The sequence below is a fragment of the Pinus tabuliformis genome, chromosome X (genome assembly GCF_031772625.1).
Source record: "Pinus tabuliformis cultivar Carrire ecotype Pingquan chromosome X, CPIR1, whole genome shotgun sequence".
Taxonomy (NCBI): domain Eukaryota; kingdom Viridiplantae; phylum Streptophyta; class Pinopsida; order Pinales; family Pinaceae; genus Pinus; species Pinus tabuliformis.
This window is the reverse complement of record NC_142308.1, coordinates 1,418,690,240-1,418,714,442: the sequence shown is the minus strand read 5'-3', so window position 1 is coordinate 1,418,714,442 and position 24,203 is coordinate 1,418,690,240. Positions and strand designations below refer to the sequence as shown.

Here is a 24,203-nt window from a genome sequence, read left to right as displayed (position 1 = left end):
AGTTAGTCCTCCAAGAACCCCTTCCAATGAGGTGAAAGATCAACCAAGTCAATAAGCGTCATTCCTTCTTCAACCAACTTCCAACTTCAATTTTGGCCCCCCGCTTCAAGTTTGTAACTTTGATCGATTGGAACAATAGAAATACTTCTTTCTGGCAAATGGAAATCTTCCAAGAATTCCTTCCTCAAGCAGGTCAATGTCTCTAATGTCAACGATATTCAAACTAGTTCAAATTAGGATTTTGACCTTCTTGCAACCATTACTTTTAATCCTTGGCCTCCTGCAACTTCGATTTGCAATTCTTGGCCTGCAAAAACCCTAACCCTCGCACGTGTGGACACAAAAAAGATAGAAATAGGTCTCCTTTCTTCGTTTGGCCTTCTTCCTTCTCTTCTAGCCTTCTTCGCTCCTCTTCCTACATGATATTGAACACTTCTTAGTGTAGATCAAATTGGTGCCAAATGAGTTAGAACTTATTTCTATTTATAGTATTTCCATGAGGTAGAATAACCTCTTCTAGGTCGACTTGTCAGTGCCAGGGCTTACTTGTGCTGGGAGGTTCATAAGGACTTTCTAGACTCGAAATAATATCTTTTACATGTTACAGCTAGCCCAATAGGGTCTTATACAAATGATAAAGACTCTTTTCACTCAAGAAAAATATTCTTTTGACATGATAAACCCTAGAAGCATGAGGAACGTGCTTGACCTAGATGACCTTCAAAAATGGAGCATGACACCCATGCTTAAAATAATATTTTTCTTTCTTCTTTTTCTTGTAACATAAGATATACATAATGACTTGAGTACATTGACAATTATTAAGACTGAAACTAGTTACATTTTTTGGCACTATTTATATGAGGTCTACAGTCTACCTCAAACAATTTTAGACTAATGAGGCCCATACAACAAGTTTGACAGAAGATAAACCTGGGTTGCAAGCCAACCCTCTAGCTAAATGGAAAAATAGATTATAAATGCTCACACATGTGAGCTGTAACCTCTAATAATGTCGATGTCATGTCATTTTAGGGTTCCCAATGCCATGCCTAGGTGTGAAAAGGAGTCAAAGTGCCTAGATTAGCCAAAATTTGAGGGAATAACCTCAAAGCCACCTCAAATCCTACTCTGGGGTCACAAGTGCAGTTGGGTTGCCATCATGTGGTCTGCATGAGTCTCCAATTGTCCAAATAATGCCTCTTTACTCTAGTGTTAGGGATTCTCCAGTTGCCGCAAGCCCTCCCTAGTCTCTCAATGGGTGACCATCCTCATTTGGGCCTTGAATCAGGTCTTTACCATTAGGTTGTGTCAAGGACAACCTGGGGGCACATTGAGTCCAATGGTGTCGTCATGAAGAATCCTTTATGATAGGTCAAAGTAGACCAATGTCATGGGTCTTGAGGGTGCTATAGGGCATGAAACATTTGCTCATGCTATCAGGAGGCTCAACTCTCTCAACGCTGCATCTGCTAAGCCACATATATCTCTAAAAAGCTTGGATACCTGTGGAGTAGGTGCCCTTAGGGCTTGGGCTACTGTGGACCACCTAACAAAAACAACATGAACTCAAGTGAAAGCAACGATCAATCAAAGACTTATGTATGCATCTAAGTGAACCAAACTTGAATGTGAAGGGCATGTTAATACTTCAAACAAGGATAACCTTTCGATATGTATCTAGACTAAATCTCGTGAAGGTGTTCCCTACCTTGTTAAAGGTGGCTAATGGTTAACCCTTTTAGGTGCTTCCAGCCCTCAAGGGAAGTGACAATTCCATGGTCAACCCTTCAATCAATAGATTTTAAGTATATGAAAATGAAGGGGAAAGGCTTCTGGCCAAGTGTCATGGTCAATGGGACCAATTGATGGGGTGTCTACATCCTGACTGTATGAATGTAAAGGAGGGAGTAATCGTGGAGGCATGGGTTACCCTGTTCGACTTGCTTTTTCCACCCCTATTGTGTGCCTTCTACTTCTTCTTGATAATCTTGATAGTGATTTGCATTGCTGCATATATATCTAGGGTTAGAGCTTGTTCTTATGATGTAGCATTTTTGTCACTCCTTAAGATGAATCAGTTCATCACTTATCATGGTTGGGACATGTAAGTGTTCCTTTTGATGTAATAGAGCATCATGTGCTCAACAACCAGGCGATGGCCAAATGAGGAGGGTAGAGCTCATGCTAGGCTTTTTCCCACACGCTAACTTATGCCCCGACCATCTTTTGCATTTTGATTTTTGTTTTATTGTGGCCATGATATGCTTTTTCATTGTTTTAGCTGCATCATTCTCCAGGGCAATAATTTTCCGGCCCTACTCAAGGAGTGTGAACCTATGGGTGCCAAATGCCAACGAGCCAATGACAAGTTAGACCCAAATAATGGATGTGAGATATGCGGCATGTAATGTTTCATGGAAAGTGTTAAGTATGGCGTAGGGGACAATGAACACACTATCTCAATATGGGTTTCCAAGTAGTGCCCCTCCTATAACCATAAGGCCTTAAAGCAGAGGTCCCCTGACTAAGGGTAAAGATTAACCCCACTTGTAAGATGAGAGAATAGATTTATAGTCAAGATTGGTCGGTCTTCCAGATCACCCCTTTATCCATTCTAAATGCCCAAAACAAACAAGTATAAGCACCCGCTTGCAAAATGATCAAAATACCTTTTGAATAGCAGACCACCTTCATCCAAGTCAAAATGTCAGATGAGGAAAGGCATGTGGCTGATGCAGATGGTAGAGGCACATGGCATATCATCATCAAATAGTGGCTATCAGTGGCTGGCTATCCGTCTGGCTGTCAAGTGTAGGAGAAAAGTTCTCTCCTATATGGTTACCCATTTTGGTAGGTAACAGGGCTGAAACTTGCTGGCACATATTTGGTATCTTTTCTCTTTGATTGGTTGGTTTGTTGATCGGGATTGTTAAGAGGTGAAGGTGAAATATTGTTTTCTGTTGATGTTTTATCATATTTCATAACAACTATAATGCTGAAAATCTGGAGTGTTAAGATCTGGGAAACTTATATGAAAAAGGTGAAATTTCTGAAGCTGCATTTGTATGAAAATTTCAAAATTGTTATGTCATATTTTACCTTGAAGCTCTTTCTTTTTATTCAATTTTCTTGAATAATTCTGTAATCAATGACTGACAATTGTTATATATGGGCTTACAGTTCAGATGAGGCTTCATGGAGAAAAACTGCTGAACTGCTAGTGGAAGTTGCCACACATGCAGAAAATAGTGGCTTTGAGGTTCCATGTGTTATGGTTGCTGCAAAAGATGATTTAGATCCACATCCTGTGTCGATAACAGATTCAGCAAGGGTAACTAACTTTCTTCGTGCCTTCAATTATTTAGAGCATGTGTTAGATTAGCTGTGCATGTACATGGAAGTAGTTGATCTGTTAAACACCTACAATCTATGCAAATTATGCACAGGTGTGTTTGGTTTAGAATCTAGATATACCAACTTATATAATAAACACCTTAGATTGCCATGGATTTTATGAAACAGGGTGTGAATAGCAACCTTTTTGTCCATGATGCCTTAAAGTAACATGGAATATTGTTTCTTTGATTTACTTCAGTCATTTGTGGACATTAATCAAATCTTTTGTTTTGTTTTTTCCTTCTTCAAATGGGTTCTAAGGGAAGCAATGGCAACCCAATACAACAAAAAGTGTTTAACCCATTATCGATGGAAATAATAGAAATTCACCTTTGCACAAACAACTATGTTCATGAGAAGCACCATAGTGATTATCAGGGCAATTTGCTTCTGCTAGCTGCAAACTGGAAACAACTCTCGTATGTGGTTTGAGTTGGGAAACTCACATTTGAGTTAGATTGACTGGCTAAAAGATTAAATAATAAAATTGTGGAATCTATCTTAAGCAATGTTATCAGAACTGAACTGGTCATTGAACCGAAAAGCGTTGTGGACCGGGAACCGGTCGGAACCGAACCAGAACTGGAAAAGAAACTGGAAAAAAACCGGTTTACCAAAAAGACATAAAATATTCATATTTTAAAGAAAGACAGATATGCTCATGTGCATCCATATGAATCTAAACTATTTATACACAATAGGCAAAGGTTCTCATTTATATAGCAAGTAATAGTGCATATAACCAAAATAGCACTTAGTGCAAAACATCGTTGAACAAAAAATGTTACAAACATCAAGAAACAAGCTCTAAAAGGCCTTTATAATCCAAAATAACATGATAGATCATAGTATTATACTACTGATCCGAAATTGATCGAAGACAAACAATAAGGTATTACAGACTCATGTGCGTGGATGTGCCTATGTTATTTTATGCAACAGATTGATAAGATTGCAAAATACACAGACACTGAAATAGTTAGAGAAAACATAACAGGGAAAACATAGAAACACAACAAGTTTAATAAGGAGTTCACCCAATACTCCTAGGCTACGTCTCCCGGTCCAGCCTTCAGTGGTGGCCTCTCTATTATGTTTTCCAAGCAGAGTTATTACAACAGTAAGCTCAACTTGAGTCTCACTCAACAGATAGAAATCAACGAGACTGTACTTGGATTCCCCAAGTCTCTGGAGTACACAGACTCTCTTTACTAGTTCCCGACTTGCTATGGGTCACAATGGTATGAGTCCAATTTGAGACTCAATACATGACAAGTATTTACAGAGGAGTTCGCTTGAACCTCTCAAGCCTTCTTTGGAGTACACAGACTCTCTGCTCTCTCTGTCTTTGTTTTTATGCTGCCTTTTGCTTCTGCGAGTCAGCTCGATTTCTTCTCTCTGTTCTCTGCTCTCAGCTTTCTGCTTCTAACTTACTTGCTAACTGCTTCCTTCTTTCTTTGTCAGCTCATGGCTTTAAAGCCAATCTACTTTCTGACTGTTTGTTTCTGCTTCCCGGCTTTCTGGTTCCCTTACCTCTGTCCGTTTGAATTCCTCTGTTCTGCGTCATCATCACTGTATAACGCCTCATAGGGAGGTGGCCACTTGTTTCATAATGAACTGAGTGTCAGTTCTCTCGGATGTTTTCGAACGACTGTTTTTACCGTTAACTCCAAGAATGCCCGCGAACACGATCTTCTGCCAACGCATCGTCCACGTCGGACTTCAAATCTTATACAACTCTGCCTGTTTACCTTGTCGAATCCGGTCATCCATCGGATTGTGTCTCCGCCGTCGATCTGGAGCCTCCAGATCCTATGATTATTGTCCATATCGGGCGGATAAGTAGCATGACGTTTACTCGTCCGATGTGAGTGGTTTTCTCTCTCTTCCGCTGGACGCGTGGCACCCATTGTGTGGCATCGGGTGGGACTCGGTTGAAACCGCTTACTGCTCGAAGTCCTTCCGATATTCTACTAGTTTATGTGGGACCCTGCCTTTGACGGAATCAACGCGATATCCGTTACATTTTATAACTTTTCGGGTCCGGTTGCTCGGGGCTTTTCCTTCTTTGAGGGGTTTGCTCGGTGCATATCATAAACCACCCCTGTTTCTCGAAAAGGCCTCCCGTTTTGCTAATTCACAACAGCGCGCGTTACCATGGGCCGACGGTTTGCGCGCTTGACCGAGAGTTCTCGTTGCTCCGTGCTGATCGCAAACTGCAACCGTTTCGAAGATATTTCTGATAAGCTCGATCTTTATAAGACTTTGAAACTTTGGCATGAATTTACAGAGTTCATAAAAACTTAGAGAGTGTTTTAGGATCCAATTCGGATCATGGCCTTCCCACTGAAAAAGCTTTTGGACCAGCAAAAGTTGGTTTTTAAGCATCAATAAGGTGAGAGTACAAATTCCTTGCTTGCCCAATTTTTTTCCATTTCGCACTACCTGGTTTTGAACCTTTGAGTCCAATCCTGAGGTACTCAACATCCCCTCTGCGCGTAGTTCTCACCTTTCTGTCCAGAACTGTATCTTCCTGTAATTCATTAAGATATTCAGGCAACAGATCATCAATAGAAGGTGTTGACACCTAATCCTCAGCGGTTGGGTGTACCTGGAATGTGAACAGTCGTCAAGAAGATGAACTGATCAGTCATATTCATGTATATAAACAATAGTTACCTAATGAAATATATCAATCAATTTTTTCTGCAAAGCCTGGAGTTACCTTGGCCTGACATGGTATCAGAGCGCAGGTCCCAGGTTCCTTTTTTTTTTGGCGTGCCTTGTAACTCCTCTGTCCCATATTCTGCCATAACGCATCTGCCTGCTGGTTTTAGTGTAATTGCATCCGTTGGTTAACGCCTCTGCCTTATTCCCTTCTGTTCTTAATAATCTGCCTCTGCCAGCGCTCTGTCCTCAAACGCCTCTGTCATTCTGCCACACCTGCGCTGCCCTGAATTCACCCAGAATCCAAAACCGTTCCAGCGCCTCTGGGCTCTGTCCACTAACGCATCTGTCCACTGAGCTTTCGATGCCAAAGATCCGTTGTGGCGGTTGAAGGGAAAGCGACTACTGTTTGAGGGGACTCGAAAAGATAGTGTTGAGAGTGGGATAGAGCCATTGTAACCTGGAAGCCATTGTTATCACTGTATTGCCTGTATTGACAGTGATTCCGTTCCGCGGACGTTTGGGCAGACCCATGAGCTAGGCCGGTGTATTACCCGCCATCCTTACTGGATGCTATATTCTTCCAGTGACCGCACGATGAACTTGCAGTTCGCGCAACGCCATGAAGTAGTACCATCCGCCATATCCCAGAACTTCAATAACCTCGTACCTCTTGTCTAATTCGAACAATTTCACTTGCGTCAGACGTATATCTTCTCCACGATATTCCACTTGTACTATGAATTTCCCCTTGCCTGGAGACAAATTCGTAAATTGTTCTGTAATTGTTGATCTGAGAAGAGGCGAGATCGTGAACGTTGATTGAAAGACTCGGAATACCGTTGAGGCTGGAAGAAAGCTCTAAAGGGAAAGTTCGCCCCTTTAGCTTCTTCAAGGAATTTGCTCTGAGGTTGTCAAATTTCTTCCCAACAATCTCAGTCCGGCTCCCTCTTGCTCGCTATTTGCAGGTTTAATTGACGGCCAAAATAGTCACGATTTGGCCTGTATCTCTGCCTGAAATTGTTGGAGGTTTCGAGGATTTGTACTGGGAAGGGGGCCGAACCCACGACCGCAAGGATATGGTATGGTAACTGATTTGGTATTGCGCGTTTTATTCCATGTGAGTGTGAATGTCCGAATGGTAATGCTGTGAGTCAAAGTATTGCGCAGTTTATGTAAGCAGTCTTTCAAAGCAGTCAAAGTATTGTGCAGTTTTCAAAGCGTTTATTTATCATTCAGAGTATTGCGCTGTTTTTCAAAGTGTTTATATATATCAATCAAAGTGTTTGGTATTGCACGATTTATTACACAGTTTTCTTTTGAATGGTAATGCTGCATTGAAAAGTTATCATTTCAATGCTGATGCTTCTAGCAAACATTAGAGGGATTTGAAGGTTGTAACGTAAGGAAGTTTTTTTTTATCAGCAAAAGTAATTTTTTTACAGAATGCATTCAATCATTTTTATGGTAGGAATAGTTCTCACTGGCAAGGAGAACTATCCTGAATGGTCCCGGATGGTAAAACACACCCTCATCTACAATGAGTTGTGGAAAGGAGTATGTGTCGGAGAAGAAGACAAAGACCCTGTGCAGCTTACATCAGATAAAGAGCTTGTCATTTGGGAAAACAAGAACAACAAAGCCTATGCATTGATCGCAGCATCTGTAAATGAAGAAGTAAGTCGTCATATTTCATCTTATTCAACTGCCTTTGAAGCTTTACAAAAGCTAAAAGAACTCTATGACTCACATTTTGCACTTGAAGTTGTTCAGCTCATGATTAAACTCTTCACTCTTGAACTGAAAAATAATGATCCTCTTGCTCTTGCATCTGAAGTAAAGTCTATAATGCATGATATTAAATCCACTAAGGTTGAGCTGGATATTCCTCTTATTGCTTTTCTCAAGGCACTCTATCCTACCTACTCCAATTATCTTGAGTCTTTACAAGCAAATGGAAATCTTAAAGATATAACCTTTGACTCTCTTGTGAAAAAGTTTGCTGAAAGAGAAAAAGCCTTTGGAAAGAAGACAGTTCCTGAATCTTCTGAAGAGACTGTGTGCCTTGCTCATAAAGAAAAGCATCCTGCTCAAGACTTTACAAGAGGAAGAGGTGGACGAAGAGGAAGAGGAAGATATTTCAGAGGCAGGGGGGGCAGACATTCTCAAGGAGAAAAGGTAGATCTGCATTGCATTCGTTGCAAACGAAATGGATCACATGATGCTTCTACATGCAAGCTACCATGGGACAAAATTGAGCATAGAAGAAACCAGCAGAAAGGTAAAACTGATGATACAGACAAAGGTAAAGCACCTGAATCCGCTCACTATATTGAGGCACAATGTAACATTGGAGTAAATGAAGATTTGTGTAATGCTTCACTTGCTTCTTCGAAAAATGATTGGTTGCTTGATTCAGGAGCAACCTGTCATATGACTCATAGGAAAGATTTTTTTGAAGATTTCACTGACAATGTTGATGGAGCAGTATACTTTGCAGATCAATCAAAAATCAAGCCATCAGGGCTTGGCACAATCAGGCTTGAACTGCCTGGTCTTCCAGACTTTCTTCTGGATCATGCTCTATATCTCCCACAGCTCAAGAGAAACTTGCTGTCCTTGGTCCACATCCGCCAGCAAGGTCATATATAGCCAGACTTGATCACCAACTTGGAAACTATGTTTAATCTGATGTTTATCATGCCTTGCCTTGTACTTGGCTTGGCTCTTTTCTAGCTGTTCTTGTACAGCCTGGTGAATCTCTTGGATTTGTTCAATGAACTTGGTTGCCTTGTCCACATCACCGTGTCCATCAACCGCTATGCCTTTACCAAAGACAAAATCCAAGGGATACCTTGGTGTGAAACCAAAACAGGTCTCGAAAGGAGATCTCTGTGTAGAGGAATGTTTAGCACAATTGTAAGCATGCTGTACATAACATAAATGTTCATCCCAAAGCTTGGGATGCTTGCTGCAATAGCCTCTAAGCAACTGGATCACTGTCTTGTTGACCATTTTTGTTTGGCCATCTGTTTGTGGATGAAAGGCTGTGCTCTTGTTCAGTGTGGTGTCCATCAATTCCCACAGACTTGACCAAAACTTCCCAACAAATAAGGAATCTTGATCAGATACAATGGAAGTGGGTAATCCAAAATGAACACATACATCCTGAAAGAACAACTTTGCTGTTTGTTCAGCTATAATCTGTTTGTTACAAGGTATTAAAATACACATTTTGTTGAACCTATCCACAATAACATATAAATAGTCATGACCTTTTCTAGATTTAGGGAGTCCCCCAACAAAGTCCATGGAAACACTTTCCCATGGATGAGAAGGAACTGGTAGTGGAGTGTACAAGCCTAGTTTTCTATTGCTGGGCTTGCTTTTAGCACACATAGTACACCCTCTTACATATCTAGAAACTGTCTCATTCATTTTTGGCCAATAACAAAATCTTTGCAGTTGTGCAACTGTTTTACTTACATCAAAGTGACTTGATATTAGAGAAGTGTGTGCTTTTCGAAATATCTTTACTCTTTCAGTTTGGGGAATGCTTAACTTTCCAAAATGATAGAAGAGTTGGTCCTTAACATGGTAATCCAATTCTTCTACTTGTTTGCCGCGACTTAAGATTGCAGATACATCTTTAAAATCTATATCTTGACCATACTGTTCAATGTAGCTTTCATGCAACACTGAATTATGCTTAAGTATAGTAGATGCATTTATGGTTGGTCTGGACAACATATCTGCAACTTTATTGTGTATGCTCTTTTTATATTTGATGACAAGATGAAACTGTTGTAGAAAACCCATCCACCTATAGTGTCTTGATTGCTGCAACTTAGTTTGGGAGTGTAAATATTGAAGTGGTTGATGATCAGTATGTATAACTGTCTCTTTGCCCATTAAATAATGTTTCCAGTTTTTCACACTCTGTACTAAAGCATACAATTCCTTATCATATGTGGGATAGTTAACCTCCTGCAAAATTAAATGTCTCAGAATGATAACATATGGGTTTATCGTGTTGCGTCAACACTGCTCCCATGGCATAGTCACTGGCATCTGTTTCAATCTCAAATGGTCTTTGAAGATCGGGCAGTGCTAGTACTGGTGCTATACTAATCTTTTCTTTTAAGGTGTCGAAGGCTTTCTGCTGTTTGCCTCCCCACTGAAACACCTTGTTCAATCCGGTTAAAGCATGTAAGGGAGCTGCAATCAAGGAACCGTTAGCAATAAAATTTCTCCAATACTGTGCTGCTCCTAGGAAGCTTCTAACTTCTGTAGCAGATTTGGGTTTAGGCCAGTTTACAATGACTGCAACCTTAGAGGGATCTATCTTCAATTCACCACCCCCTACAATATGACCCAAATAATTCAAAGATGTTTTGCCAAATTCACATTTTGAGAGCTTAAGATAGAGATTTTCTCTTTTCAAAACATCTAGAGTCTGCTTGCCATGCTTCAAATGTTCATCCCATGTTTTACTAAATATAAGAATGTCCAGCCTTCAGTGGTGGCCTCTCTATTATGTTTTCCAAGCAGAGTTATTACAACAGTAAGCTCAACTTGAGTCTCACTCAACAGATAGAAATCAACGAGACTGTACTTGGATTCCCCAAGTCTCTGGAGTACACAGACTCTCTTTACTAGTTCCCGACTTGCTATGGGTCACAATGGTATGAGTCCAATTTGAGACTCAATACATGACAAGTATTTACAGAGGAGTTCGCTTGAACCTCTCAAGCCTTCTTTGGAGTACACAGACTCTCTGCTCTCTCTGTCTTTGTTTTTATGCTGCCTTTTGCTTCTGCGAGTCAGCTCGATTTCTTCTCTCTGTTCTCTGCTCTCAGTTTTCTGCTTCTAACTTACTTGCTAACTGCTTCCTTCTTTCTTTGTCAGCTCATGGCTTTAAAGCCAATCTACTTCTTGACTGTTTGTTTCTGCTTCCCGGCTTTCTGGTTCCCTTACCTCTCTCCGTTTGAATTCCTCTGTTCTGCGTTATCATCACTGTATAACGCCTCATAGTGTGGTGGCCACTTGTTTCATAATGAACTGAGTGTCAGTTCTCCCTGATGTTTTCGAACGACTGTTTTTACCGTTAACTCCAAGAATGCCCGCGAACACGATCTTCTGCCAACGCATCGTCCACGTCGGACTTCAAATCTTATACAACTCTGCCTGTTTACCTTGTCGAATCCGGTCATTCATTGGATTGTGTCTCCGCCGTCGATCTGGAGCCTCCAGATCCTATGATTATTGTCCATATCGGGCAGATAAGTAGCATGACGTTTACTCGTCCGATGTGAGTGGTTCTCTCTCTCTTCCGCTGGACGCATGGCAACCATTGTGTGGCATCGGGTGGGACTCGGTTGAAACCGCTTACTGCTCGAAGTCCTTCCGATATTCTACTAGTTTATGTGGGACCCTGCCTTTTACGGAATCAACGCGATATCCGTTACATTTTATAGCTTTTCGGGTCCGGTTGCTCAGGGCTTTTCTTTCTTTGAGGGGTTTGCTCGGTGCATATCAGAAACCACCCCTGTTTCTCGAAAAGGCATCCCGTTTTGCTAATTCACAACAGCGCGCGTTACCATGGGCCGACGGTTTGCGCGCTTGACCGAGAGTTCTCGTTGCTCCGTGCTGATCGCAAACTGCAACCGTTTCGAAGATATTTTTGATAAGCTCGATCTTTATAAGGCTTTGAAACTTTGGCATGAATTTACAGAGTTCATAAAAACTTAGAGAGTTTTTTAGGATCCAATTCGGATCATGGCCTTTCCACTGAAAAAGCTTTTGGACCAGCAAAAGTTGGTTTTTAAGCATCAATAAGGTGAGAGTACAAATTCCTTGCTTGCCCAATTTTTTTCCATTTCGCACTACCTGGTTTTGAACCTTTGAGTCCAATCCTGAGGTACTCAACATCCCCTCTGCGCGTAGTTCTCACCTTTCTGTCCAGAACTGTATCTTCCTGTAATTCATTAAGATATTCAGGCAACAGATCATCAATAGAAGGTGTTGACACCTAATCCTCAGCGGTTGGGTGTACCTGGAATGTGAACAGTCGTCAAGAAGATGAACTGATCAGTCATATTCATGTATATAAACAATAGTTACCTAATGAAATATATCAATCAATTTTTTCTGCCAAGCCTGGAGTTACCTTGGCCTGACATGGTATCAGAGCGCAGGTCCCAGGTTCCTTTTTTTGGCGTGCCTTGTAACTCCTCTGTCCCATATTCTGCCATAACGCATCTGCCTGCTGGTTTTAGTGTAATTGCATCCGTTGGTTAACGCCTCTGCCTTATTCCCTTCTGTTCTTAATAATCTGCCTCTGCCAGCGCTCTGTCCTCAAACGCCTCTGTCATTCTGCCACACCTGCGCTGCCCTGAATTCACCCAGAATCCAAAACCGTTCCAGCGCCTCTGGGCTCTGTCCACTAACGCATCTGTCCACTGAGCTTTCGATGCCAAAGATCCGTTGTGGCGGTTGAAGGGAAAGCGACTGCTGTTTGAGGGGACTCGAAAAGATAGTGTTGAGAGTGGGATAGAGCCATTGTAACCTGGAAGCCATTGTTATCACTGTATTGCCTGTATTGACAGTGATTCCGTTCCGCGGACGTTTGGGCAGACCCATGAGCTAGGCCTGTGTATTACCCGCCATCCTTACTGGATGCTATATTCTTCCAGTGACCACACGATGAACTTGCAGTTCGCGCAACGCCATGAAGTAGTACCATCCACCATATCCCAGAACTTCAATAACCTCGTACCCCTTGTCTAATTCGAACAATTTCACTTGCGTCAGACGTATATCTTCTCTACGATATTCCACTTGTACTATGAATTTCCCCTTGTCTGGAGACAAATTCGTAAATTGTTCTGTAATTGTTGATTTGAGAAGAGGCGAGATCGTGAACGTTGATTGAAAGACTCGGAATACCGTTGAGGCTGGAAGAAAGCTCTAAAGGGAAAGTTCGCCCCTTTAGCTTCTTCAAGGAATTTGCTCTGAGGTTGTCAAATTTCTTCCCAAGAATCTCAGTCCGGCTCCCTCTTGCTCGCTATTTGCAGGTTTAATTGACGGCCAAAATAGTCACGATTTGGCCTGTATCTCTGCCTGAAATTGTTGGAGGTTTCGAGGATTTGTACTGGGAAGGGGGCCGAACCCACGACCGCAAGGATATGGTATGGTAACTGATTTGGTATTGCGCGTTTTATTCCATGTGAGTGTGAATGTTCGAATGGTAATGCTGTGAGTCAAGTATTGCGCAGTTTATGTAAGCAGTCTTTAAAAGCAGTCAAAGTATTGTGCAGTCTTCAAAGCGTTTATTTATCATTCAGAGTATCGCGCTGTTTTTCAAAGTGTTTATATATATCAATCAAAGTGTTTGGTATTGCACGATTTATTACACAGTTTTCTTTTGAATGGTAATGCTGCATTGAAAAGTTATCATTTCAATGCTGATGCTTCTAGCAAACATTAGAGGGATTTGAAGGCTGTAACGTAAGGAAGTTTTTTTTTATCAGCAGAAGTAATTTTTTTTTACAGAATGCATTCAATCATTTCTATGGTAGGAATAGTTCTCACTGGCAAGGAGAACTATCCTGAATGGTCCCGGATGGTAAAACACACCCTCATCTACAATGAGTTGTGGAAAGGAGTATGTGTCGGAGAAGAAGACAAAGACCCTGTGCAGCCTACATCAGATAAAGAGCTTGTCATTTGGGAAAACAAGAACAACAAAGCCTATGCATTGATCGCAGCATCTGTAAATGAAGAAGTAAGTCGTCATATTTCATCTTATTCAACTGCCTTTGAAGCTTTACAAAAGCTAAAAGAACTCTATGACTCACATTCTGCACTTGAAGTTGTTCAGCTCATGATTAAACTCTTCACTCTTGAACTGAAAAATAATGATCCTCTTGCTCTTGCATCTGAAGTAAAGTCTATAATGCATGATATTAAATCCACTAAGGTTGAGCTGGATATTCCTCTTATTGCTTTTCTCAAGGCACTCTATCCTACCTACTCCAATTATCTTGAGTCTTTACAAGCAAATGGAAATCTTAAAGATATAACCTTTGACTCTCTTGTGAAAAAGTTTGCTGAAAGAGAAAAAGCCTTTGGAAAGAAGACAGTTCCTGAATCTTCTGAAGAGACTGTGTGCCTTGCTCATAAAGAAAAGCATCCTGCTCAAGACTTTACAAGAGGAAGAGGTGGACGAAGAGGAAGAGGAAGATATTTCAGAGGCAGGGGGGGCAGACATTCTCAAGGAGAAAAGGTAGATCTGCATTGCATTCGTTGCAAACGAAATGGATCACATGATGCTTCTACATGCAAGCTACCATGGGACAAAATTGAGCATAGAAGAAACCAGCAGAAAGGTAAAACTGATGATACAGACAAAGGTAAAGCACCTGAATCCGCTCACTATATTGAGGCACAATGTAACATTGGAGTAAATGAAGATTTGTGTAATGCTTCACTTGCTTCTTCGAAAAATGATTGGTTGCTTGATTTAGGAGCAACCTGTCGTATGACTCATAGGAAAGATTTTTTTGAAGATTTCACTGACAATGTTGATGGAGCAGTATACTTTGCAGATCAATCAAAAATCAAGCCATCAGGGCTTGGCACAATCAGGCTTGAACTGCCTGGTCTTCCAGACTTTCTTCTGGATCATGCTCTATATCTCCCACAGCTCAAGAGAAACTTGCTGTCCTTGGTCCACATCCGCCAGCAAGGTCATATATAGCCAGACTTGATCACCAACTTGGAAACTATGTTTAATCTGATGTTTATCATGCCTTGCCTTGTACTTGGCTTGGCTCTTTTCTAGCTGTTCTTGTACAGCCTGGTGAATCTCTTGGATTTGTTCAATGAACTTGGTTGCCTTGTCCACATCACCGTGTCCATCAACCGCTATGCCTTTACCAAAGACAAAATCCAAGGGATACCTTGGTGTGAAACCAAAACAGGTCTCGAAAGGAGATCTCTGTGTAGAAGAATGTTTAGCACAATTGTAAGCATGCTGTACATAACATAAATGTTCATCCCAAAGCTTGGGATGCTTGCTGCAATAGCCTCTAAGCAACTGGATCACTGTCTTGTTGACCATTTTTGTTTGGCCATCTGTTTGTGGATGAAAGGCTGTGCTCTTGTTCAGTGTGGTGTCCATCAATTCCCACAGACTTGACCAAAACTTCCCAACAAATAAGGAATCTTGATCAGATACAATGGAAGTGGGTAATCCAAAATGAACACATACATGCTGAAAGAACAACTTTGCTGTTTGTTCAGCTATAATCTGTTTGTTACAAGGTATTAAAATACACATTTTGTTGAACCTATCCACAATAACATATAAATAGTCATGACCTTTTCTAGATTTAGGCAGTCCCCCAACAAAGTCCATGGAAACACTTTCCCATGGATGAGAAGGAACTGGTAGTGGAGTGTACAAGCCTAGTTTTCTATTGCTGGGCTTGCTTTTAGCACACATAGTACACCCTCTTACATATCTAGAAACTGTCTCATTCATTTTTGGCCAATAACAAAATCTTTGCAGTTGTGCAACTGTTTTACTTACACCAAAGTGACTTGATATTAGAGAAGTGTGTGCTTTTCGAAATATCTTTACTCTTTCAGTTTGGGGAATGCTTAACTTTCCAAAATGATAGAAGAGTTGGTCCTTAACATGGTAATCCAATTCTTCTACTTGTTTGCCGCGACTTAAGATTGCAGATACATCTTTAAAATCTATATCTTGACCATACTGTTCAATGTAGCTTTCATGCAACACTGAATTATGCTTAAGTATAGTAGATGCATTTATGATTGGTCTGGACAACATATCTGCAACTTTATTGTGTATGCCCTTTTTATATTTGATGACAAGATGAAACTGTTGTAGAAAACCCATCCACCTATAGTGTCTTGATTGCTGCAACTTAGTTTGGGAGTGTAAATATTGAAGTGGTTGATGATCAGTATGTATAACTGTCTCTTTGCCCATTAAATAATGTTTCCACTTTTTCACACTCTGTACTAATGCATACAATTCCTTATCATATGTGGGATAATTAACTACTGCAAAATTAAATGTCTCAGAATGATAACATATGGGTTTATCGTGTTGCATCAACACTGCTCCCATGGCATAGTCACTGGCATCTGTTTCAATCTCAAATGGTCTTTGAAGATCGGGCAGTGCTAGTACTGGTGCTATACTAATCTTTTCTTTTAAGGTGTCGAAGGCTTTCTGCTGTTTGCCTCCCCACTGAAACACCTTGTTCAATCCGGTTAAAGCATGTAAGGGAGCTGCAATCAAGGAACCGTTAGCAATAAAATTTCTCCAATACTGTGCTGCTCCTAGGAAGCTTCTAACTTCTGTAGCAGATTTGGGTTTAGGCCAGTTTACAATGACTGCAACCTTAGAGGGATCTATCTTCAATTCACCACCCCCTACAATATGACCCAAATAATTCAAAGATGTTTTGCCAAATTCACATTTTGAGAGCTTAAGATAGAGATTTTCTCTTTTCAAAACATCTAGAGTCTGCTTGCCATGCTTCAAATGTTCTTCCCATGTTTTACTAAATATAAGAATGTCAACAATGAGGGAGGATTTCCATTGTCACCTCAACATTCTTCCTCCTGTTGTTTAGTGGAATTCACCACAAGGCAGAGTTCCTTGTATTGACCTACAGGGGTATTCTATTTATAGGGATCAACGTGATATGAATGGCCTAGGGAAAATTAGGCTCAATTCTTCATTATAAAGGAAAATTATTCTAACCATAGATTAACAAAGGATTGCTATAGGATAGGGTTTATTGATATGCAATGATAAAGGAGTATCTAGACGTGTAGAAGTCAAAGAAAGGGTTTCCTTAATGATTAAAATGAATAAAGTAAGAGGGGAAACCCTCAAATAACTTCAGGTTGAAGCTTGGCTAGGGACTAGGGTTTTAATGGCACAAAGGAGTTTCGAAAGGATGACATCGATTCTACCTATGGGATTCTACCATAGTCAATGCTAGATTTTGCATTTAAGAGTTTTATGGTGGCAAAGCTTGGAATTTGATGCACAAGCATCAACTCAAACTAACATTTACGACAAATTGGCCCTAGAAAGGTCCTAACAACTTGCCTAAAAAGGCCTAGGAGAGATAGAAAGAGAAAATATTTAAATTTTAAAAATTTTTTATCAACACAACATTAGCTAGTGCCTAATCCTACTTGGGCTAATGGACTTTTAGGGAAATTTTTAAAGGAAGATGAAAATTGATTGAAGTAAGTGGGTGGAAGTAATTTTCCTCTTGCAAAACCCAAGTTATTTCTTTTGTGAGAGGAGAAATTAAATATAGAAGATGCACTGTAGGATTTCTTCCATAGGTTTGAAGGAAGAATAATTTTAACATGCAAAATTTCACCAATATTTCCAATGAATAATCTCCATTTAGTCATGGAACATTTAGAAACCATAACATAAATACATTCACATGTAAAATATAGAAAAGTCAGCAATAAAATCACAAATTCCTCGAAGAAAACCTTCTTTCAATCCCAAAAAGACATCTCCAATGCAAAAATTAATCTCCAATATAAAGTTGCTCCACAAAAGTCACATTTTGCCCAAGTAGCAAAATAGACAAGGAAATTCACACTCTCTTTAAGGAGGTCTAATTCACATGTGTGATGATCAAAGAATAAGGGGAGGAATCCTCTATTTATATGAGCCTTATCCTTTCACTTTTACAAAATAATTAAGGTTGCAAGCCCTAAAAAATGTTTGACTTTGAGTGTTTGACAAGACGTGGTGTTACATGCCAACCCCATAGCTTAAAACAATAAAATAATGCCTTAAATGCCCAGACGCGTGGGTTGATATCCTCCAAAAGCACAACATTATCTACCTTTAAGCTGTAGATGCCATAACATGGTGTGGAATGGGTTAAGAAGATGCTCCATTATTATAATCGACTCCAAATATTGAGGGGAAGCCTCAAGAAGTGCCTCAAAGGGAATGCATGTGCAAAAACCTTGCTCTAGTACCCTACATCACCTTCTTAAGGGCTAGATGGGTGACATGGCACTATCTCTCTACAAAGTTGGGGCTCCTAGAATGATTATAAGTCGTCCCTTGTCATCTTGGGGATGACCATCATCATTTGGACTTCGGAACAAGCAACACCCATTAAACACTGTCAAGGCCAGCCTGCGGTCATATTGGGTTTGTTAGGTACAATATCAAGTAAATCCGACACCAAGCAAGAGGAGCTTAATGTTTCAACATCTAGGGGTACTGTAGGGTGTCAATAATCATATGAAACCATCAAAGCGCCCAACACTCTACTCTGGATGGGAAACACTGCATCTACAAGGTCATCATTGCTCTTTGTAAGGTGCAAAACCACATAGGCATGTTGTGTAATGGAGTGATGTGATGTGTCCTCAAAGGCCTTTCTTGCTGTGTGAAGAACCACCTGGAAAAACCTTCTCAAGATCAAGCTAAAACTGCCAATCATTAAGGAAAATAATCATAGATGCATCATAGTGGACCCTGCTTAGTTGTCAAGGGCATAATAACACTTCAAATTGAGATCACCTTCAAATATCTAATCAGACCAACTCTTGTAAAAGTGTTCCCTAGTTGTGTTAGGGATGGCTAGATAGTGAACTCCATTAGGTGCTTCCAACCCTTAAGGGGAGGTGACATGTCCTAGGTCAAATTTTCAATCCATAGGTGTGTGTGATGATATAGTGGCAATGGAGGGGAAGGTCTTTGGCAGAAGGTACCATGGCCATGGGACTAGTTGATGGAGGTCCATCATCTTGAGTGTATAGATGTATGGAGGGAGTTTTGAATGGGAGCATAGCTTAAGAGCCCAAACTTGCTATTAATGATTTAGGATTTATTTACCCCTCAATGATGAGTTAGTTTATTTCTCATCACGGTTGGGATATGCAAGAATTCCTTTATTATGTGATGGAGGATAAAGTGCTCAAGGAACTGGTTGATGGCTAGTGAGGGTGGTAGAGCTCATGCTAGGATTTTAACCACATGCTAATTAATGTCCCAACCATCTTTTGCATTTTAACTTCCATTTATTTCCATTTTGGCCATTTTATGCTTTTAATGTTCTTTTAGCTGTATTAACCTTGAGGGAAAAGTTTTCGGCCCAGACTTAAGGATGAGGATTAGAGGGTGCCAATTCCCATGACCATAGACCACTTGCCTGAAGAATGGAGATTGAATAATGGAAATGATGGAAAGTGGTAAGTATGGAATACCATGGACATGATACTTCAATTAAAGCCTCCCTAATAGTGTCCTTACACCTGATCAAGACAATCCTACGAGTAGCCTTTTTAGCCAAAGTGCTTCCTAACTTGCCAATGCAGTTGCAATATACTAGGTCAGTGCAATATTGAGTGCAACAGATGACTGCTTCATGCTTATTCAAGAAATTATAACGAGCCCAAACAAAGCAATATCGTGATGAACTCTTCATTAGCCATTAGTGTGACAGGAAAGCAACTGTGATAATGAACCCAATGAAAGAAAGTTGATCAATTATATACTTCGAGGCATGTTGCCAAATATGGATTAGAGTACCAACATGGTATAGGTGGTCATGACAAAGTGAGTTATAATTTAAGATTTGTCTCAAACAATGATGTACAACTGCAAATTCAGATTGAGTAGAGAGTGCTGAAGACAGGAAGAATTCATCAGGATATTGCTTTGTTTGGGATCGTTATAATTTCTTGAATGAGCATGAAACAATCATTTGTTGCACTCAATATTGCAGTGACCTAGTGTATTGCAGCTAGATTGGCAAGTTAGGACACAATTTGGCTTCAGAGGCTACTTATAGGATTGTCTTGATCAGGTGTAAGTGACGAACATGATGAAAGGTCGTAGCACAGAAAGAAGCAGAGTGGATTCAATATTATTTTATAGTATAACAATTTGCTGGCAAAGGCCTTGTCCCCGGGTGAAGTCTATATTTGTGCTTCAGGGACAAGCTTGGATTGTTTCAGAATGCCTCTCTCATTCAGAGGGAGTGCTGATGAGATAACATCATTGACTAACATTCTCCGTGTGTCAAGTACTTTGACCCGAATTTGGGATATTACCCTTGTGTCAAATACATTGACCCGAATTAGGGAGAATGGTATGGTAGAGGACTAACATTCTTCTTCTATCATGTATGACCCAAATTAGGAAGAATGGTATTGGAACATCTGGCTCATTTAACATCAGTTCGTGGATTGTGCGGATACATTTTGGCCTTTGGTGATTCACCATGTGTCGTTGACCCGAATAATGCTGAACCAAGACTAGTTGGGATGCCATGTGTAAGGTACCGACCTGAATTATGTTGACTAGTTGTTTGCTAAATGATGTCCCATGTGTGTGAAGCACTAAACCAAATTATGGTAAGCACACAACATAGACTGAAGTACTGACATGAATGTTGGGATTATTTGACGCAATTGATTTACCATGCATCTGAAGCGCTGACCTGCATTACGCTGAGGATATACCATAAGTCTGAAGTGTTTGCGCGAAGTATTGTAAATGATTGATGTATCGATGTACCATGTGTCACAATTGTTGACTAGATTATGCTAAGTTATTTTACAATGTATCACAATTGTTGACCCGATTATGGTACTTGGATTTGTTATAACCTTTTCTTAGGGAAATCTGTCAACATCTAGATAGTCATGATGAATACGTCCCTAACTAAGAGGGAGTGTTGAATTTTTGTAGCTATGGTTGATCTTCAAAATTATTGTTTCTGGTCATTGATGTATTTGTTATAAATTTATAAAGCATGTTCTTCATGCTTGGATCAAAAGAAAAATATTGTAAAACATGTTGTTCATTGTCTTTTCAAAAGAAGAAAAAACAATTTTTTTAAAGTTGTATTTAGTGGCTCCAAATAATGAAGTTTATCATACTTTGAAAAAGGGAAATGTTGTTGCTGCTACAAATATTCCTGTGAAGATGGGTTTCTTGATTTAAAGTGATCAAGAATCATTGCAAATTCTTCAACAATTGAGATTCTAGGGATGTTTTCGATTGTAAAACCTTGGAAGGGTTTGAATAAGAAAATCCTAGGGTTTGTGGAAAATACCCAGGATTGAGCACTCGTAATGCTGATATTGAAATTGAGAATGATGTAATTGGAAAAGAATGCAAGGATGAGTGGGTTTGTAAACCCTAGACTAAACTTAAAGAATTATTAGGGTTTGGAATCAAAACCCTAGCTAAACATTGTTAACCCTATCTAAACCAAAAGGGTTGGAGAAGAAAGCCTAGGCCTTATGAATTGGTTGCTTCCGCTTGAAAGAAGAAACCCCAAATCTCGGAAGAAATGACATCTTGTTGATGAGGTTGATTTGCAAGTTGGATGCAAGAAGGCCAGAGATCAAGAGGGAGCCAACATGCTCGCTAAAGATAAGTATCTTTTATCTCTCTTATTTTAAATCATTATTGTTGTTATTCTTCTTGCCCGTGTATATCTTACTTGGTTGTATTTGTTCTTCCTTTTCCTCCTAGTGAGGATTGCAAGTACATGATGAAGCCTGCCAAGGTTGTTGCAATAGATGAAAATATTGGAAGAACAAAGCATGTGACAAGAAGGCTTGTATTGGATGAAGCCCTAGACTCAAAGGGAGTAGACATATCAACGAGATTGAAGCATGGTTTATGATGAAAAGAATTTAGTTGTGACTTCCACGATGAAAATGGCTAGAATTTTTGAAGATCAATGATGATCCGACTCAATTGAAGATGAGCCTGTGATTTTTTTGCCATGTGTTGATGATATGTATTTGACAAGGGCTGAGGACTTCTTTGTCCAGTGTAAGAGGGAGATGATTAAAAGATTAAAAATGTGGCTTGAGCTTGATGAAATCCTTGGTGAGATTTGGCATGGTGGACTGCAAGTCCATGGACATCTCCATGATGGCAAATGTGATAAAGATGGAAGACTCTGTTGCTATCTTGGTTGATTTGTTGCATTTTGACACAATTAAAGCTAGGTATTGAGAAGTAAAATTTGTTTGTTGGTTTGATCAATTGTTGGTGGGCTTGAGAATCCTTGGGCTGTGGACCGAGAGACATTATAGTCGGGGAGATTGATAATGAGATAGGGATTACTCCCTTGTGTCATGGACTGAAAGACCAATCGATTGGTCGACGAGATGGAACCTATGTACTGTCTTAGGTCATTGGGTTTAAATGGAAGACCATTGGTATGGTTGGAGAGTTTGATCTTGAATACTCCCTTGGGTCATTGTGTTTGACTGAGAGACTAGTGGGCTTGGTCGGTGATATTGATGTTGAGTTCTCTTCCTCAAGTCATTGTGTTTGATTGAGAGACGAATTGGACTTGGTTGGGAAGATTGATTTTTGTGTACTCTCTTGGGTCATTGTGCTTGACTGAGAAACCAATGCTTTTGGTTGGAGAGTTCGGCCTCATGAACAATATTGATTGATCCCATCTTCAGTTGGGCACTGACTTTGATGCCATTGTGTTTTGGCTTATGGGATGTGTTTGATGTTATGTATCTTTCCTTCTAATGAGAATTATACATCTGATTTCTCCTTTGGGTTATTACTAAGAGAACAATGGATTGGTAGGGGAGATTCATCTTGAGAGAAAATGAAAAGTACCTCGCTGGCTAAGAGGGAGTGTTGGAAATTTAATTGCGATGGTTGGTATTTTCATTAACAAAGAAAAAGGAAAATTTTGAATTTAAATTTATGCCGCCATAAGTGTCAAGTCGGCTTGGCCCCTTGGAAGCACCTATTCGACCCCCTTTGAAGAATATATATATATATATATATATATATAATATGAATGAGAGCTCTCCCTCCCATTTGCACATAGAATCCCCCTCGGGCAGCTCAGAGTTGGGTCTCACAGAGTCCGGGTGGAGATAGATCACCACATCGATAGGGCAGATAGGATTTGCCAGCTCTGTCACTTACAGGAGATAGAGACAGAGACACACATCATCTTTGGATGCCCTGCTTACTAGGAGATTCGAGGTCGTTTCCATTGTCTCTTCAGGTCTTCTTAGACTTTGACTAGCTTCCTCAGATATGTTGATCGGAGATGCCTTGCACTTTATCTCCAGGAGGCCTTCAGATTTCGGGCCTGTTTTCTTCAGCCCCTCACCAGATCGGACACCACACAGAAGATTACAGACTTCTTTAGGGTGCTACCATCAGCGCGGGGCACCAAAAGAACCGTTGACCGACCCACAGACAATGAGACCAGATCAGTGCAGTGCCGCGGGGCCGACCCACCAGACTGCACCAACGCTCTAGGATTGGATCCACCCTTGGGAGGCACCCTAGAACCTCCAAGCGACAACGCAGTATGCCCACTGGACAACAGACTTTGACAAGCTTCTCTCAGTTTTCTTCTCTCGACCTCGGATGTTAGGAGTAGGAACTGGGCAGGAGACTCCTTCCTCCCTTATTCTTCTCCTTCTCTGTTTCATCGCAATGCTTTGTTTTGAAGCCAAGAGCTTCTAGCTTCTACATTTACATTTACTTAGATTATAGATGTATTTTCTTCTTTTAAAAGAAATGTTAAAGGGGACCGTTTGGTCCATCGACTTGGCATGATGTAATCATTGTAACTGACAACCCCGTTGATCTATTATGGTCATTTGTTGGACATTAATAAAATTATCTTATCTTATCTACGTTAGGAGGGAAAGTACGAAAAACTTAAGAATGAAGAAGGATGAGGCTTGAAACTTGTGGGAGGTCTCTTATCTTTGGTTAGTTGTTATTTTGATGTTTTATTTCTGATGGATTGATGGAGACTGGGATTCTCTCATAAGGAAAGATTTCTTGGTTTTTCCCTTGTGGGTTTTTCCTTGGTCGCTAGCCTAATTTTCTCTCTCATTGTCTCATTGCTATTTGTATTGCTCTACTGTGATTAATGGTTGAAATTTTCTTATATATAACTGCTTGATGATATTGAATAATAATATGGAATTTATGCTAATAAATCATTTGAAGTAGTTATCGTTGAAGAAAATTGTTCTAGTATGTTCTACTAGAAAAATCAACAAGTTTTAAGAATTCAAAG

General features: G+C 40.2%; 1 protein-coding gene across 3 annotated transcripts in view; it reads left to right on the top strand.

Annotated features, from left to right (window-relative positions):
• Positions 1–24,203, top strand: part of MIRO1 (MIRO-related GTP-ase 1) — a 300,498-nt gene that overhangs the window by 231,613 nt on the left and 44,682 nt on the right. For all 3 annotated transcript variants that reach the window (XM_089452597.1, XM_089452596.1, XM_089452598.1), the window contains exon 13: positions 3,184–3,334. In XM_089452597.1, coding sequence (XP_089308723.1) covers positions 3,184–3,334 — 151 coding nt within the window. The remainder of the gene's footprint in view (positions 1–3,183; positions 3,335–24,203) is intronic.